This window comes from Oncorhynchus masou, chromosome 30 (genome assembly GCF_036934945.1).
Source record: "Oncorhynchus masou masou isolate Uvic2021 chromosome 30, UVic_Omas_1.1, whole genome shotgun sequence".
In the NCBI taxonomy this organism is placed as follows: Eukaryota; Metazoa; Chordata; class Actinopteri; order Salmoniformes; family Salmonidae; genus Oncorhynchus; species Oncorhynchus masou.
The window spans coordinates 11,561,515-11,578,964 of record NC_088241.1 but is presented as its reverse complement, the minus strand read 5'-3'; the positions used below and the strand labels follow the sequence as shown (position 1 = coordinate 11,578,964).

At 47.8% G+C, this 17,450-nt stretch overlaps 1 protein-coding gene across 1 annotated transcript in view; it reads right to left on the bottom strand.

Moving 5' to 3' along the window:
- LOC135522059 (activating signal cointegrator 1 complex subunit 3-like) overlaps positions 1-17,450 on the bottom strand; it is a 162,227-nt gene that overhangs the window by 45,432 nt on the left and 99,345 nt on the right. Inside the window, 6 exon segments of the mRNA XM_064947975.1 lie at positions 4,212-4,388; positions 4,528-4,614; positions 5,265-5,429; positions 7,664-7,783; positions 9,245-9,469; positions 12,378-12,569. Of these exon segments, the coding sequence (XP_064804047.1) occupies positions 4,212-4,388; positions 4,528-4,614; positions 5,265-5,429; positions 7,664-7,783; positions 9,245-9,469; positions 12,378-12,569 (966 nt within the window).

Genomic DNA, 17,450 nt, shown 5'->3' with positions numbered 1-17,450 from the left:
AGATCTGACGTGACTGGGCTCTGATTGATTTGGGCAGGTGTTAATGACATGATGGATTGATAGAGTCTGGCCGTGCTGGGATTGATTTGTTAGGCCCGGCTCTGTTGTGATGGATAAGTCGTTGCGAGGCTGCTATCTGTGATAGATTGGTCAGGTCTGCTTGTGTCCGGAACATGTGGTTGAGAGGGAGGATGGACAGAGACAGGCAGGCAGACATAGAGACAGGCATATAGATAGGCAGAGACACAGAAACACCAGCTGGGCCAGATGTTGGTCTGCTGCTGGTTAAAAGGCCACTAGGGCAACCGCACTCCAACATCAAACCCTCTGGAGAGAAAACCCTATACTCACACCCTTACTGAGCCTACCCTCACGCCCTTACTGGGCCTACCCTCACGCCCTTACTGGGCCTACCCTCACGCCCTTACTGGGCCTACCCTCACGCCCTTACTGGGCCTACCTCACGCCCTTACTGGGCCTACCCTCACGCCCTTACTGGGCCTACACTCACGCCCTTACTGGACCTACCCTCACGCCCTTACTGAGCCTACACTCACGCCCTTACTGAGCCTACACTCACGCCCTTACTGAGCCTACCCTCACGCCCTTACTGAGCCTACACTCACGCCCTTACTGAGCCTACACTCACGCCCTTACTGAGCCTACACTCACGCCCTTACTGAGCCTACACTCACGCCCTTACTGAGCCTACACTCACGCCCTTACTGAGCCTACCCTCACGCCCTTACTTAGCCTACCACTCACGCCCTTGAGCCTACCTCACGCCCTTACTGAGCCTACCCTCACGCCCTTACTGAGCCTACCCTCACGCCCTTACTGGCCTACCCTCACGCCCTTACTGGGCCTACCCTCACGCCCTTACTGGGCCTACACTCACGCCCTTACTGTGCCTACACTCACGCCCTTACTGGGCCTACCCTCACGCCCTTACTGTGCCTACACTCACGCCCTTACTGGGCCTACACTCACGCCCTTACTGGGCCTACACTCACGCCCTTACTGAGCCTACACTCACGCCCTTACTGAGCCTACACTCACACCCTTACTGAGCCTACACTCACACCCTTACTGAGCCTACACTCACGCCCTTACAGAGCCTACACTCACACCCTTACTGAGCCTACACTCACACCCTTACTGAGCCTACACTCACACCCTTACTGAGCCTACCCTCACGCCCTTACTGAGCCTACACTCACGCCCTTACTGAGCCTACACTCACGCCCTTACTGGGCCTACCTCACGCCCTTACTGGAGCCTACACTCACGCCCTTACTGAGCCTACACTCACGCCCTTACTGAGCCTACACTCACGCCCTTACTGGAGCCTACACTCACGCCCTTACTGAGCCTACACTCACGCCCTTACTGAGCCTACACTCACGCCCTTACTGAGCCTACACTCGCGCCCTTACTGAGCCTACCCTCACGCCCTTACTGAGCCTACCCTCACGCCCTTACTGGGCCTACACTCGCGCCCTTACTGAGCCTACACTCGCACCCTTACTGAGCCTACACTCGCACCCTTACTGAGCCTACACTCGCGCCCTTACTGAGCCTACACTCGCACCCTTACTGAGCCTACACTCGCACCCTTACTGAGCCTACACTCGCACCCTTACTGAGCCTACACTCGCACCCTTACTGAGCCTACACTCGCGCCCTTACTGAGCCTACACTCGCGCCCTTACTGAGCCTACACTCGCGCCCTTACTGAGCCTACACTCGCGCCCTTACTGAGCCTACCCTCGCGCCATTACTGAGCCTACCCTCGCGCCCTTACTGAGCCTACCCTCGCGCCCTTACTGAGCCTACACTCGCGCCCTTACTGAGCCTACACTCGCGCCCTTACTGAGCCTACACTCGCACCCTTACTGAGCCTACACTCGCACCCTTACTGAGCCTACACTCGCGCCCTTACTGAGCCTACACTCGCACCCTTACTGAGCCTACACTCGCACCCTTACTGAGCCTACACTCGCACCCTTACTGAGCCTACACTCGCGCACCCTTACTGAGCCTACACTCGCACCCTTACTGAGCCTACACTCGCACCCTTACTGAGCCTACACTCGCACCCTTACTGAGCCTACACTCGCGCCCTTACTGAGCCTACACTCGCGCCCTTACTGAGCCTACACTCGCGCCCTTACTGAGCCTACACTCGCGCCCTTACTGAGCCTACACTCGCGCCCTTACTGAGCCTACACTCGCGCCCTTACTGAGCCTACACTCGCGCCCTTACTGAGCCTACACTCACGCCCTTACTGAGCCTACACTCACGCCCTTACTGAGCCTACACTCACGCCCTTACTGAGCCTACACTCACGCCCTTACTGAGCCTACACTCACACCCTAACTGAGCCTACACTCACGCCCTTACTGAGCCTACACTCACGCCCTTACTGAGCCTACACTCACGCCCTTACTGAGCCTACCCTCACACCCTTACTGAGCCTACACTCACACCCTTACTGAGCCTACACTCACACCCTTACTGAGCCTACACTCACACCCTTACTGAGCCTACACTCACACCCTTACTGAGCCTACACTCACACCCTTACTGAGCCTACACTCACACCCTTACTGAGCCTACACTCATACTCCAGATAACAACCAACAGCCAAAACACATCAGGCCTCACAGTCCGAGTCACAGCACCAACATAGTCAATCTCAATAATCTCCCTGGTTGGAACTAACTTCATGATTAAGCTGCCATCCTTCTCCAGTTCTTCTGTGTCCGTGTGTCTTTAAGAGCATGCAGTAAACACAGGTGAACTGTGGTCTCAGGTCTCTCAGCGCTCATGTACAATAATCTACTCTCTCAGGAGAACTCCTGGTGTCCTGCGGTCAAGTGCACCGGCCTGCAGAACAGCTCTATCTATCATCCAGTTGCTGAAGCCATCGAGGAGTGTGTGGGTATGCATGAGAGACAGGGAGTTAGCCTCTGTCAGTGTGTGTGAGAGAGCGAGAGATGGTGAGTCTGTCAGTGGTTGTGAGTGTTCCCACCTATATGTATGTATGCAACTTCATCTCTGTGCTTATGTGTGTGTGTCTTTGTTGATGTGTAGTGGCAATATCATACGGCAGCAGGACCTATCAGTCCTCAGTCTGGATTAACCATCAGATTCTATTCCACTGTGGCTGCCTGCCTCCCGGCCACAGCCATCAAACCGGCTGCACATCTGAAATCGGGCAAAATAGGAGCAAAGAGGGAATTTGCTGTGAACAATTCCAAATATTCAGCCACATGGAATCAGTTACCGTGGAAAACCATGGATAGATGGGTTCAGCAGAGGATGGGAAGAGGGGATGGGATGTGGGATGGGGGCTCCAAATGCAAAAAAGATTCCAGGCTATCAGTCACTATGAAATATGCACCAGCCAAACATATTACGTTCCATCAGATATATCAAAGCATTTGATTTTCATAAAGAGCATAATGCAGAGATGCCGGCATGGCAGATTAACTGTGACAGTTCATGAAAGCCTCATGATCCCTCTGAAACAATGGAGATGCTGGTACAAACAGGAAACCCGTTTATGGATGTGTATGATATGATTCGTTAAGACACTCTTTCCAAACCCCCATCAGTACACCAGTATGATTGAAACATTCTGCTCTAGGATGCGGACGGCATGTGCTGCTGACTGAGGGAAGGGGAAGTCGAGGCAGGGGCTGCATGTGTTGGGGTAAGGGAGTCTGTACCCCTGTGTCCCCCTGGCAGGGGACACTGGGGTACAGCTGGACCCCTCAGAGGGGCTAGGCTGGCTCAGTTTGGGGTAGAAGCAGAGTATGAACACATGTTGAAGTGTCTTCAGGTATGGTTCAGTTTCTATGAGTGTGTGTGTGTGTATGTGAAAAACAGATGGAGAAAGAGCATACAGTGGGGCAAAAAAGTATTTAGTCAGCCACCAGTTATGCAAGTTCTCCCACTTAAAAAGATGGGAGAGGCCTGTAATTTTCATCATAGGTACATTTCAACTATGACAGACAAAATGTAAAAAAAAATCTAGAAAATCACAAAAAATCTCTCATTTTGTCTGTCATAGTTGATGAAAATGACAGGCCTCTCATCTTTTTAAGTGGGAGAACGTGCACAATTGGTGGCTGACTAAATACTTTTTTGCCCCACTGTATGTGTGTAGTGTGTGTGTGTGTGTGGTGCTGTGCCTGTAACCCACCTGTGCTACGTAGGACAGGTCTGAGATGAGGGAGAAGCTGTCCACCTCTCCCCGGCCGATGTAGGTCTGCAGTAGGATGTTGATCTTGCCGTATCCGTTCTCCACTCCGCCTGCAGCAGGCAGCTCACAGTAGTTACACAGCATCTGCTCTAGTTCCTCCATCTCCTCATCACGCACCTTGAAAAACACACACAGTCAGGATTCTTTCCACCTAGAACTCAAACTATTTCAAGACCTTGCTATACTGTTTAGCAGGTGTCCCGCAGCAGTCTATAATGTGTGATGAGTGACCTCAGTGTGACCTGTGACCTCTCACCTTGACCTGTTCAAACTCCTCGGCCTTGGAGACGATGCTGAGGATGTCAGCCTCTGTCTTCTGGGAGTTGAACAGCTCGTTGAACGTCTGCATGGAGGAGGAGGTGGACAAACACAAACATGACATAAGGAACAGCCGTTATCTAGTTGTATATTGCATGTTACTGTACCATCATTCATGATGAGTTTATTTGTAGATATTACCATGCCATATTACACCTACACAGAAGGGTATATATACCTGGTTACAATAATATAATACATTGGAGTAAACCAAGCACAAGGAACACCTTTCTGATATTGAGTTGCAGCCTCAATTTGTCGGGGCATGGACTCCACAAGATGATGAAAGCTTTCCACAGGGATGCTGGCCCATGTTAATTGAAATGCATTCCAGGTGACTACCTTATGAAGCTGGTTGATAGAATGCCAAGAGTTTGCAAACCTGTCATCAAGGCAAAGATTTGCTACTTTGAAGATTCTAAAATATAGTTTGCTTTGTTGAACACTTTTTTGGTTACTACATGATTCCATGTGTTATTTCATAGTTTTGATGTCTTCACTATTATTCTACAATGTAGAAAACAGGAAAAACCCTTGAATCAATAGCTGTGTTCAAACCTTTGACTGGTACTGTATGTCATGGAAAGAGCAGGTGTTCTTAATGTTTTGTACACTCAGTGTACAATACAACATAGTACATATAACATAATATCATGTTATGGAACTCTGGTGTACCTCCATGGTGTTGTATTTGATGTAGAAGTGACTGGCGGTTCTGCCCAGGTCAGTGGAGGCAAAGTATCCTGTCCTCTCCTCGAAGCGGATCATCCTGGCCTTGTCCAGCTTCCTGGCTGCCATCACCACCAGTTCCTTACGATACAGCTCCAGACCTGGGTCCATCTAACACAGAAACAGAACAGTTTAACCCTACCCCTGCCATCACCACCAGTTCCTTATAGTACCACTCCAGACCTGGGTCCATCTAACACAGAGACAGAACAGTCCATTAACAGAGACAGAACAGTTTAACCCTGCCATCACCACCAGTTCCTTATAGTACCACTCCAGACCTGGGTCCATCTAACACAGAGACAGAACAGTTTAACCCTGCCATCACCACCAGTTCCTTATAGTATCACTCCAGACCTGGGTCCATCTAACACAGAGACAGAACAGTTTAACCCTACCCCTGCCATCACCACCAGTTCCTTATAGTACCACTCCAGACCTGGGTCCATCTAACACAGAGACAGAACAGTTTAACCCTACCCCTGCCATCACCACCAGTTCCTTATAGTACCACTCCAGACCTGGGTCCATCTAACACAGAGACAGAACAGTTTAACCCTGCCATCACCACCAGTTCCTTATAGTACCACTCCAGACCTGGGTCCATCTAACACAGAAACAGAACAGTTTAACCCTGCCCCTGCCATCACCACCAGTTCCTTACGATACAGCTCCAGACCTGGGTCCATCTAACACAGAGACAGAACAGTTTAACCCTACCCCTGCCATCACCACCAGTTCCTTATAGTACCACTCCAGACCTGGGTCCATCTAACACAGAGACAGAACAGTTTAACCCTGCCATCACCACCAGTTCCTTATAGTACCATTCTAGACCTGGGTCCATCTAACACAGAGACAGAACAGTTTAACCCTGCCATCACCACCAGTTCCTTATAGTACCACTCCAGACCTGGGTTCATCTAACACAGAGACAGAACAGTTTAACCCTGCCATCACCACCAGTTCCTTATAGTACCACTCTAGACCTGGGACCATCTAACACAGACACAGAACAGTTTAACCCTGCCATCACCACCAGTTCCTTATAGTACCACTCCAGACCTGGGTCCATCTAACACAGAGACAGAACAGTTTAACCCTGCCCCTGCCATCACCACCAGTTCCTTATAGTACCACTCTAGACCTGGGTCCATCTAACACAGAGACAGAACAGTTTAACCCTGACATCACCACTAGTTCCTTATAGTACCACTCTAGACCTGGGTCCATCTAACACAGAGAAAGAACAGTTTAACCCTGCCATCACCACCAGTTCCTTATAGTACCACTCTAGACCTGGGTCCATCTAACACAGACACAGAACAGTTTAACCCTGCCATTACCACCAGTTCCTTATAGTACCACTCCAGACCTGGGTCCATCTAACACAGAGACAGAACAGTTTAACCCTGCCCCTGCCATCACCACCAGTTCATTATAGTACCACTCTAGACCTGGGTCCATCTAACACAGAGACAGAACAGTTTAACCCTGCCATCACCACCAGTTCCTTATAGTACCACTCTAGACCTGGGTCCATCTAACACAGAGACAGAACAGTTCCTTTAACCACTCTAGACCTGGGTCCATCTAACACAGAGACAGAACAGTTTAACCCTGCCATCACCACCAGTTCCTTATAGTACCACTCTAGACCTGGGTCCATCTAACACAGAGACAGAACAGTTTAACCCTGACATCACCACCAGTTCCTTATAGTACCACTCTAGACCTGGGTCCATCTAACACAGAGAAAGAACAGTTTAACCCTGCCCCTGCCATCACCACCAGTTCCTTATAGTACCACTCTAGACCTGGGTCCATCTAACACAGAGACAAAACAGTTTAACCCTGCCATCACCACCAGTTCCTTATAGTACCACTCTAGACCGGGGTCCATCTAACACAGAGACAGAACAGTTTAACCCTGCCCCTGCCATCACCACCAGTTCCTTATAGTACCACTCTAGACCTGGGTCCATCTAACACAGAGACAGAACAGTTTAACCCTGCCATCACCACCAGTTCCTTATAGTACCACTCTAGACCTGGGTCCATCTAACACAGAGACAAAACAGTTTAACCCTGCCCCTGCCATCACCACCAGTTCCTTATAGTACCACTCAGTTTAAGCCATCACCACCACCTTATAGTACCACTCTAGACCTGGGTCCATCTAACACAGAGACAGAACAGTTTAACCCTGCCCCTGCCATCACCACCAGTTCCTTATAGTACCGCTCCAGACCTGGGTCCATCTAACACAGAGAGCTATACAATAAGAGAGTGTACAGTCGAGTGTGTACACCTGTGTGTGTGTGTGTACATGCATCCGTGTGTACCTGGTAGGCCTTGTGGTTGATCCCGTAGGCCAGAGGGTTGGCTCTCATGCGGATGTACAGGTAGGTGTAACTCAGCCACCTCACTGCTTCCTCCACGTTCGTCACAGTCCCTAGTGATACCTGCAGAGAGAGGGAGAAAGAAAGAGAGATCAATAACATCACATTCACCTTCAGTCATTTCAGCCACCTAGCAGCACCTGGTGGAGATTCCACACTCAGCATTGATTCCTTCTCAATAAGTCCTCATTGAATCCTTGAGGTGTGTGCCATCTAGTGGTGACTTATTGTACTGTGTTTATTTTGTGAAAAGGGCATTGGATGGAGATGAGAAGAGAACAGTTAGGCATCTGCTGTCAAACACAGATCGCTGTGAAATATCTTTACACTAAAGAAAAATATTGTTAACTTTCATTTGGTCTACCAGCTTCAAACAGCTGTAAAAACAATATTTTTTGTTATTGAAAATGTGATTTAGATGGTACAATGATTCCCTACACTATTTAGTGCTTGTTTTCTCACAAACTGAAATTTGAGCTTAGTTTAACATTTTAGCAACCAGGAAATGACAGAGCGATCTCCACTAGATAAAACAGCCACAAAGTCATTACAGCTTTCCCAGTTTGACAACCGATGCCCCTTCGGCGGGAGAAATCAATAGGCCAATATCACAGCCAATCACAACACTGGTGGGTTAGTAATACTGTGAAACACTAACATTTTCCACTATTAGCGCCATATATACTATGGGAATTTTCTGAAATTACCTTGATAAATAAAATGTAAAAAGTAAATTTGTAACATTTTGGACAATGCTTATAGCCTATGCATTGTCCATATTATCAGGCATGCTATTAACAATAAGCACAATCACCTGTAGCCCAACTGATACAGCATCGTGGCTAGAAATAAGTAGGCTGAAGCATGGGGTTGCCTATCTGCATCTACCCTATTGGGCTGATCATTCATAATGATGAATTGTATGTCCCCTAAAAAGTTACCCTATAATTTCCCTGTGTTACACTTAGCCCGCTCTCCTCTATCGTGAGAATGACTGCTGAGCTGGTGCAGTTTGCACATATTTAGTTGAGAAATAAAGTAGGAATGGAGAGCTGGGATCCCCCTATTTTTAACAAAGGCCATTACAACTACTGTTTTTCCCGCGAATGCACTAAGAATTGTTGAGCATTGACTACTAATCAGGATGTATGTTCCCCTCCCTATGGCTCTCGCAACTTCAATGTGCCTTGAGAGGAATGTTTACCTTGGATAGAACTAGTTTACTATAAGGTAAGGTAAGGTTTGTTTTAGTTTTTTTATTCATTACTCGCATTGTTTGCAGAGGAAAAGTACATTTGGACTGTTCTAGCATCTTCAAAGTGCGCCTAGGCAGAAATATTTGTTGACGTTTCATTTTTTTTTTTTTGGCGTGGCGGCAATGATTTTGCCATGGTGCTGCGCCACAGCTAAATGACTGCAGTGGAAACACTGATATGATTGTTAAAAGGTAGAGGTCCTGAAGATGTGTGATTGTGGATAAGACCTTCCCAGCTATATTATTGACGGTGGAGTGTGTGTCCCTACCTCAGCGTTGAGGTTGTCAGCCATGGTCTCTAGGAACTGGCTCTCTATGGGGTTCTGCTGGGTGAGCAGGGTGAGGTAGTGGCTCAGCTTGTCATGTGCCGTGATGATGGTGCCCTCGCCGTACTTGTCAAACTGAGGCCGCCCGGCACGCCCGAAGATCTGCATCACATCCAGGATGCCCAGGTCCACCAGGGTACCACGCTTAGCATCGTAGATTTGGGTGCCCTGTTTGTTACCACGGGAACAAGAGAACATGATACAGACTTACAAGTTCATACCTTAATCTAGGGTTGCACATTTTGCACAAGTTCATACCTTAATCTAGGGTTGCACATTTTGGGGAAAATTCAGAGGTGGAAACTTTGTGGGAATAAATAGGAATTAATGGGAATATATGTGAATTAACAGAAATATATGCAAATTCATATTATTACCAATTAAATGTAGATGTTTTTTTGCATTGGATATATTTACTATATCATATGGAGACAAACATAAACCTGTTACCTTATCATAAGTAGACATAATTGCAAATTATTAAACCTTTCCAATAAAAATAAAAAAAAAAGAACAAATTGTTACGAATTGAACTAATTAAATGAGTTGATTCTTCACATGGGATGATTTCACTTAACAACAAAAGGGATTATTGAATGATCCCCATTGATCCATCACATGTCTCAAAAACGTTTTCAACAACGTAAAATGATAACCAAAGCTTTAGTTTTTAGACTGTCTTCCTCTCAGGCTTCGATGTCTTCTCCCTGGACATCCTCAATGTCCACCTCTTGAACATCAGACTCTGAGACCTCATCTTCACTGTCACTTTCCAACATTGTTGAGGATTGTTCGTTGTCAGGTTCAAAAAGCCTCAAATTTGGCAACCAATTTTTGAACCTTTGTATTGGTCAGCCTGATGCGTGCTTTGGTGTGCGTGCTCCCTAACAAGGACCAGTTGTGCTCTGAGGCGGCTGATGTTGGTGGGATTTGGAGGATGATGGAGGCAACAGGGGGAAAAAGCCTCAGATCATCCACAAAGTCCCTTCCACCATGTGGATGATGAGATGTTGGCACGACTGCCATATTGCATCTCCATCCCAAAGCCTTTGCTTGGAAGTCTACTTCGCCAGACTGCCAAGAACCTTGCCCTCATCCAGGCCAAGGTGGCGAGACACAGTAGTGATGACACCATAGGCCTTGTTGATCTCTGCCCCGTACTTGGGGTCCAACATGTATGCTGCTGTATGTATGGGCTTCAGGCAGAAGTCTTCATGCTTTTTGATGTATTTCAGAACTGCAGTTTCCTCTGCTTGGAGCAACAGTGAAGTGGGCAGGGCAGTACGGATTTCTTCCCCTACATCTGCAAGCAGAGTCTGAACATCAGACAGGATGGCATCTGTGCAATGGCTACTGCTATAGGTTTCTGGAGTTTCACTCTCTCCCAAAATACATCATCCAGGAGGATCCTCTTGATGGGTCTGTCCATATCGGCAGACTGAGGTGGCCATTTCTTGGAAAGACTCCTTTCCCTCCAGGAGACTGTCAAACATGATGACAACACCACCCCAACGGGTGTTTTTGGGCAGTTTCAATGTGGTGCTCTTATTCTTCTCGCTTTACTTGGTAAGGTAGATTGCTGCTATAACTTGATGACCCTTCACATAGAGTTGAAGTCTGAAGTTTACATACACCTTAGCCAAAAACATTCAACTCAGTTTTTCACAATTCCTGACATTGAATCCTAGTAAAAATTCCCTGTCTTAGGTCAGTTAGGATCACCACTTTATTTTAAGAATGTGAAATGTCAGAATAATAGTAGAGAGAAAGATTTATTTCAGCTTTCATCACATTCCCAGTGGGTCAGAAGTTTACATACACTCAATGAGTATTTGGTAGCATTGCCTTTAAATTGTTTAACTTGGGTCAAACATTTTGGGTTGCCTTCCACATGCTTCCCACAATATGTTGGGTGAATTTTGGCCCATTCCTCCTGACAGAGTTGGTGTAACTGAGTCGGGTTTGTAGGCCTCCTTGCTCACACACACTTTTTCAGTTCCGCCCACAAATGTTCTATGGGATTGAGGTCAGAGTTTGTGATGGCCACTCCAAAACCTTGACTTTGTTGTCCTTAAGCCATTTTGCCACAACTTTGGAAGTATGCTTGGGGTCATTGTCCATTTGGAAGACTCATTTGCGACCAAGCTTTAACTTCCTGACTGATGTTTTGAGATGTTGCTTCAATATTTCCACGTGTAGGTATTATAGCTGCTGGCAAATGCAGGAAAGTGCTGTTTGAATGAATGCTTACAAGCCTGCTGCTGCCTACCCCCCGCTCAATCAGACTGCTCTATCAAATCATAGACTTAATTATAACATAATAACACACAGAAATACGAGCCTTAGGGCATTAATATGGTCAAATCCGGAAACTATAATTTCGAAAACAAAACGTTTATTCTTTCAGTGAAATACGTAACAAAATCCGTATTGTATCTAGCGGGTGGCATCCTTAAGTCTAAATATTGCTGTTACATTGCACAACCTTCAATGTTATGTCATAATTATGTACTATTCTGGCAAATTAATTACAGTCTTTGTTAGGAAGAAATGGTCCTTACATAGTTCGCAACGAGCCAGGCGACGCACACTGCTGGATATAACCTGACTCTGCTTGCACAGGACGCAAGAGAAAAGTGACAATTTACCTAGTTAAAATAAATTCATGTTAGCAGGCAATATGAACTAAATATGCAGGTTTAAAAATATATACTTGTGTATTGATTTTAAGAAAGGCATTGTGTATGGTTAGGTACATTGGTGCAACGACAGTGTTTTTTTCGCGAATGCGCTATTTAAATCATCACTTCGTTTGGCGAAGTAGGCTGTGATTCAATGATAAATTAACTTAAGCAAAATTCCCCAAATTTCCGGGCTTGACTTCCCATGGAAAATTTCAGACCCTTTGCAACCCTACTTCTAATCAGACCGAAAAACTCCCTCCCTCACACATACAAACTAACAAACTACCACAACGCACCCAATGAAAGCAAGCATTTTGTTGGACAGTGTATACCATTTGTATCCTGTTCATGTGACTAAAAAACCTGAAACGCACGCGCGCGCACAAACCGACCTTGATGATGACAGCGTGTGCAGGCAGGTTGACTCCCCAGGCCAGTGTGGCAGTGCAGCACAGAACCTTGAGGTAACCCCTGGAGAACATGCTCTCCATCAGGCTACGGTCAGCACGCAGCATCCCAGCGTGGTGGATCCCAAAACCATCTGGGAACATCTCCTTCATCTGCTTGTTCCTGGAACGCTGGATCTGGGGGAGAGAAGGAGAGAGAGAACACAATCATGAGGGAAGGAGAGAGAGGGAACAATCAGAGGTGTGAGGGAAGGAGAGAGAGAATACAATCATGAGGGAAGGAGAAAGAGGGAACAGTCAGAGGTGGGAGGGAAGGATCGAGAGAACACAATCATGAGGGAAGGAGAGAGAGGGAACAGTCAGAGGTGTGAGGGAAGGAGAGAGAGAACACAATCATGAGGGAAGGAGAGAGAGGGAACAGTCAGAGGTGTGAGGGAAGGAGAGAGAGAACACAATCATGAGGGAAGGAGAGAGAGGGAACAGTCAGAGGTGGGAGGGAAGGATCGAGAGAACACAATCATGAGGGAAGGAGAGCGAGGGAACAATCAGAGGAGGGAGGGAAGGAGAAAGAGGGAACAATCAGAGGAGGGAGGGAAGGAGAAAGAGGGAACACAATCATGAGGGAAGGAGAGAGCAGGAACAGTCAGAGGTGGGAGGGAAGGATCGAGAGAACACAATCAGGAGGGAGGGAGTGGGAGGGAAGGGAGAGAACACAATCAGGAGGGAGGGAGTGAGGGAGGGAGGGAACAGTCAGAGGTGGGAGGGGTCGAGAGAACACAAACAGGGGAGGGGGAAGGATCGAGAGAACACAATCAGGAGGGGAGGGAGAGGGGAGGGAAGGGAAAGAGGGAACAGTCAGAGGTGGGAGGGAAGGAGAAAGAGGGAATACAATCATGAGGGAAGGAGAGAGCAGGAACAGTCAGAGGTGGGAGGGAAGGATCGAGAGAACACAATCAGAGGTGGGAGGAGGGAGGGAGTCAGGAGGGAGGGAGGGAACAGTCAGAGGTGGGAGGGAAGGAGAAAGAGGGAACACAATCAGGAGGGAAGGAGAGAGCAGGAACAGTCAGAGGTGGGAGGGAAGGATCGAGAGAACACAATCAGGAGGGAGGGAGTGGGAGGGAGGGAACAGTCAGAGGTGGGAGGGAAGGAGAGAGAGAACACAATCAGGAGGGAAGGAGTGGGAGGGAGGGAACAGTCAGAGGTGGGAGGGAAGGAGAGAGAGAACACAATCAGGAGGGAAGGAGAGAGAGGGAACAGTCAGAGGTGGGAGGGAATGTTTGAGAAAACACAATCAGGAGAGAAGGAGAGAGAGGGAACAGTCAGAGGTGGGAAGGAAAGTTTGAGAGAACACAATCAGGAGGGAAGGAAAGAGAGAACCAATCAGCACAGCCTGGGTATGTAGAAGAGAGGGAGAAGGATGGAGAGGGAGTATTGCTTTAACAAGTACTTTGGCATTGCAGACGACCTCCAAGCTTTATGGCTGTGTCCTTACTCAGACCTAACTCCCCACTGCAGCTGCTAGAGGGCACCATCAAGGTGTCCAGACTACTACCCAATAATCACACATCTGTAGAGTCGTTCAGACAGATCTATAAAACAGCTGTTGTATTGATCCTGCTGGGCCAGTATCAGTCAGTGTCCTTTAGTACCTGATAAAACACTGCAACCCTAAGTTGAGGTTTTATTTCAGTTTTAATAGCGGCTTCACTGTTAGTTTAAGGATCAGTAATTTAACTGAAGGCAACTATATATATATATTTTAGCCTTGTTTCAAGTATAGACTTATGCAGCACGTACACACACACACACACACACACACACACACACACACACACACACACACACACACACACACACACACACACACACACACACTGCTGATTGAGATGTGTGTGTGTTGACAGGCAGAGAGGTGAGGTGGTGACCTGGCCAGGCAGTAATAATGGTCTGCTCATCAGATAGCTTTATCTCTCACTGGACAACTAAATGGAGGTCAGAGAGAGAGCACAGAGGAAAAAGCCCATTATAGCTAGCATCTGTCTGAGTCTGTGTGTTTGTGTGTGTGTGTGTGTGTGTGTGTGGTTGAGGGAGAGAAAGTGTTTGTGTGTACAGTACATGGGCCAAATTGCACATTGACTCCCACTCTAATTTAAATACCAACTGTGTTTCCTGAACACCTGATTTACTTAACAAAAGGCGCATCTTCAGGTACATCATTATAAATGGGGGAGTTGGCCTTTCTTCTTTTGTTCTCTAGTGCCCCTCTATTGTTCCTCAAGCAAGGGGGAGACCGATGACATCACAGATTCCCATTAAACTCCTTGAATGCCCTACTCCTTGGACTTTGCAGTTGTGCCTAAAAAACACATTTGTGCTCAAAACATGTATATTTTTTACCCTTTAGTGTGTGTACTTAAGATATCGCTTTTCAACAGTAAAAGTTCAAAAATGCCTGAAGGACATCTTGAACAAGTGGCTCTTCACAAACAAGGCTTTTCTTCAAACTACTATTTACAGACAATGAATACACTGCTTATCTGAATGAGTTCTGCATTCATGTTCCTCAACCACCTTACCTACTATACCCTCACAACTGTGTGTGTCTCAGAAAGTATCCCTGTGGAGAATGTATTTCAATAAACATCATGTATGCTAATGTGGGTATAGGGTTATTATACTATCTGGCCAGTTTATTTTGTACACCACCCCGTTCGCGAAAATGGTTCGCTCCTACAGACAGTGAGTCAAGTGGCCTTGGCCTGCGATATAATGCAGGCATACTTGTTCTCAACTGGCCTACCTGGTTAAATAAAGGTGATATAATGCAGGCATACTTGTTCTCAACTGACCTACCTGGTTAAATAAAGGTGAAATAAAAAGAGGCATTCAGTTACTGTTCAATTGAACTTTAGAATGAGCAAAACTAGTGACCTCAGCGACTTTGAGAGCGGTATGATATTCGGTGCCAGGCGTGCAGCTTTCAGTATCTCAGAAACGGCCGGCCTCCTGGGCTTTTCACGCAGCAAGGCAGTCCTGTGGGTGAACACAGCTCGTTGACGTGAGGTCGAAGGAAAACGACAAGAATTGTGCAAGCTAACAGGCAGGCCACAAACAGGCAAATAACTGTCCATTACAACAGTGGTATGCAGAACAGCATCTCGGAACACACAACATGTCAGTCCTTGTCACTGATTGGCTACTGCAGCAGACGACCAAACCAGGTTCCACTCCTATCAGCTAAACACAAGAAGAAGTGGCTCCAGTGGGCACCAACACTGGACAATTGAGAAGTGGAAAAACATTTCACTGTCTGACAAATCCCAATTCCTGTTGCGTCATGCTGAAGGCAGAGTCAGGATTTGGTGTTAGCAGCATGACTCCATGTCCCCATCCTGTCAACGGTACAGGCTGGTGGTGGTGGTGTAAAGGTGTGGCGAATGTTTTCATGGCACACGTTAGGTCTCTTGATACCAATTAGGCAATGTTTCCATGCCCTAAATAATTCAGGCTTTTCCGGAGCTAAAGGGGGGCCCGACCCGGTGTTAGATGTGTATACCGAAGTGTGTGTGAGATAGAGTTCCAAAAGTAAGCATCCAGGAGCGGCCAAGCCTGAGGCGTCAGAGCATTGTACACACACCACTACCACGGCTCCAACTAGACACACACACACACACCACTACCACGCCTCCAACTAGACACACACACACCACAACAACCACGCCTCCAACTAGACACACACACACCACTACCACGGCTCCAACTAGACACACACACACACCACTACCACGCCTCCAACTAGACACACACACACACCACTACCACGGCTCCAACTAGACACACACACACACCACTACCACGGCTCCAACTAGACACACACACACACCACTACCACGCCTCCAACTAGACACACACACCACTACCACGGCTCCAACTAGACACACACACACACACCACTACCACGCCTCCAACTAGACACACACACACCACAACAACCACGCCTCCAACTAGACACACACACACCACAACAACCACGGCTCCAACTAGACACACACACACCACTACCACGCCTCCAACTAGACACACACACACCACTACCACGGCTCCAACTAGACACACACACACCACTACCACGCCTCCAACTAGACACACACACACACCACTACCACGCCTCCAACTAGACACACACACACCACAACAACCACGCCTCCAACTAGACACACACACACCACTACCACGGCTCCAACTAGACACACACACACCACTACCACGCCTCCAACTAGACACACACACACACACCACTACCACGGCTCCAACTAGACACACACACACACACCACTACCACGCCTCCAACTAGACACACACACACCACAACAACCACGCCTCCAACTAGACACACACACACCACTACCACGGCTCCAACTAGACACACACACACCACTACCACGCCTCCAACTAGACACACACACACCACTACCACGCCTCCAACTAGACACACACACACCACTACCACGCCTCCAACTAGACACACACACACCACTACCACGCCTCCAACTAGACACACACACACACACCACTACCACGCCTCCAACTAGACACACACACACCACAACAACCACGCCTCCAACTAGACACACACACCACTACCACGGCTCCAACTAGACACACACACACACCACTACCACGCCTCCAACTAGACACACACACCACTACCACGGCTCCAACTAGACACACACACACACACCACTACCACGCTCCAACTAGCTCCAACTAGACACACACACACACCACTACCACGCCTCCAACTAGACACACACACCACTACCACGGCTCCAACTAGACACACACACCACACACCACTACCACGGCTCCAACTAGACACACACACACACCACTACAACCACACCTCCAACTAGACACACACACACCACTACCACGGCTCCAACTAGACACACACACACCACTACCACGCCTCCAACTAGACACACACACCACTACCACGGCTCCAACTAGACACATACACACACCACTACAACCACGCCTCCAACTAGACACACACAC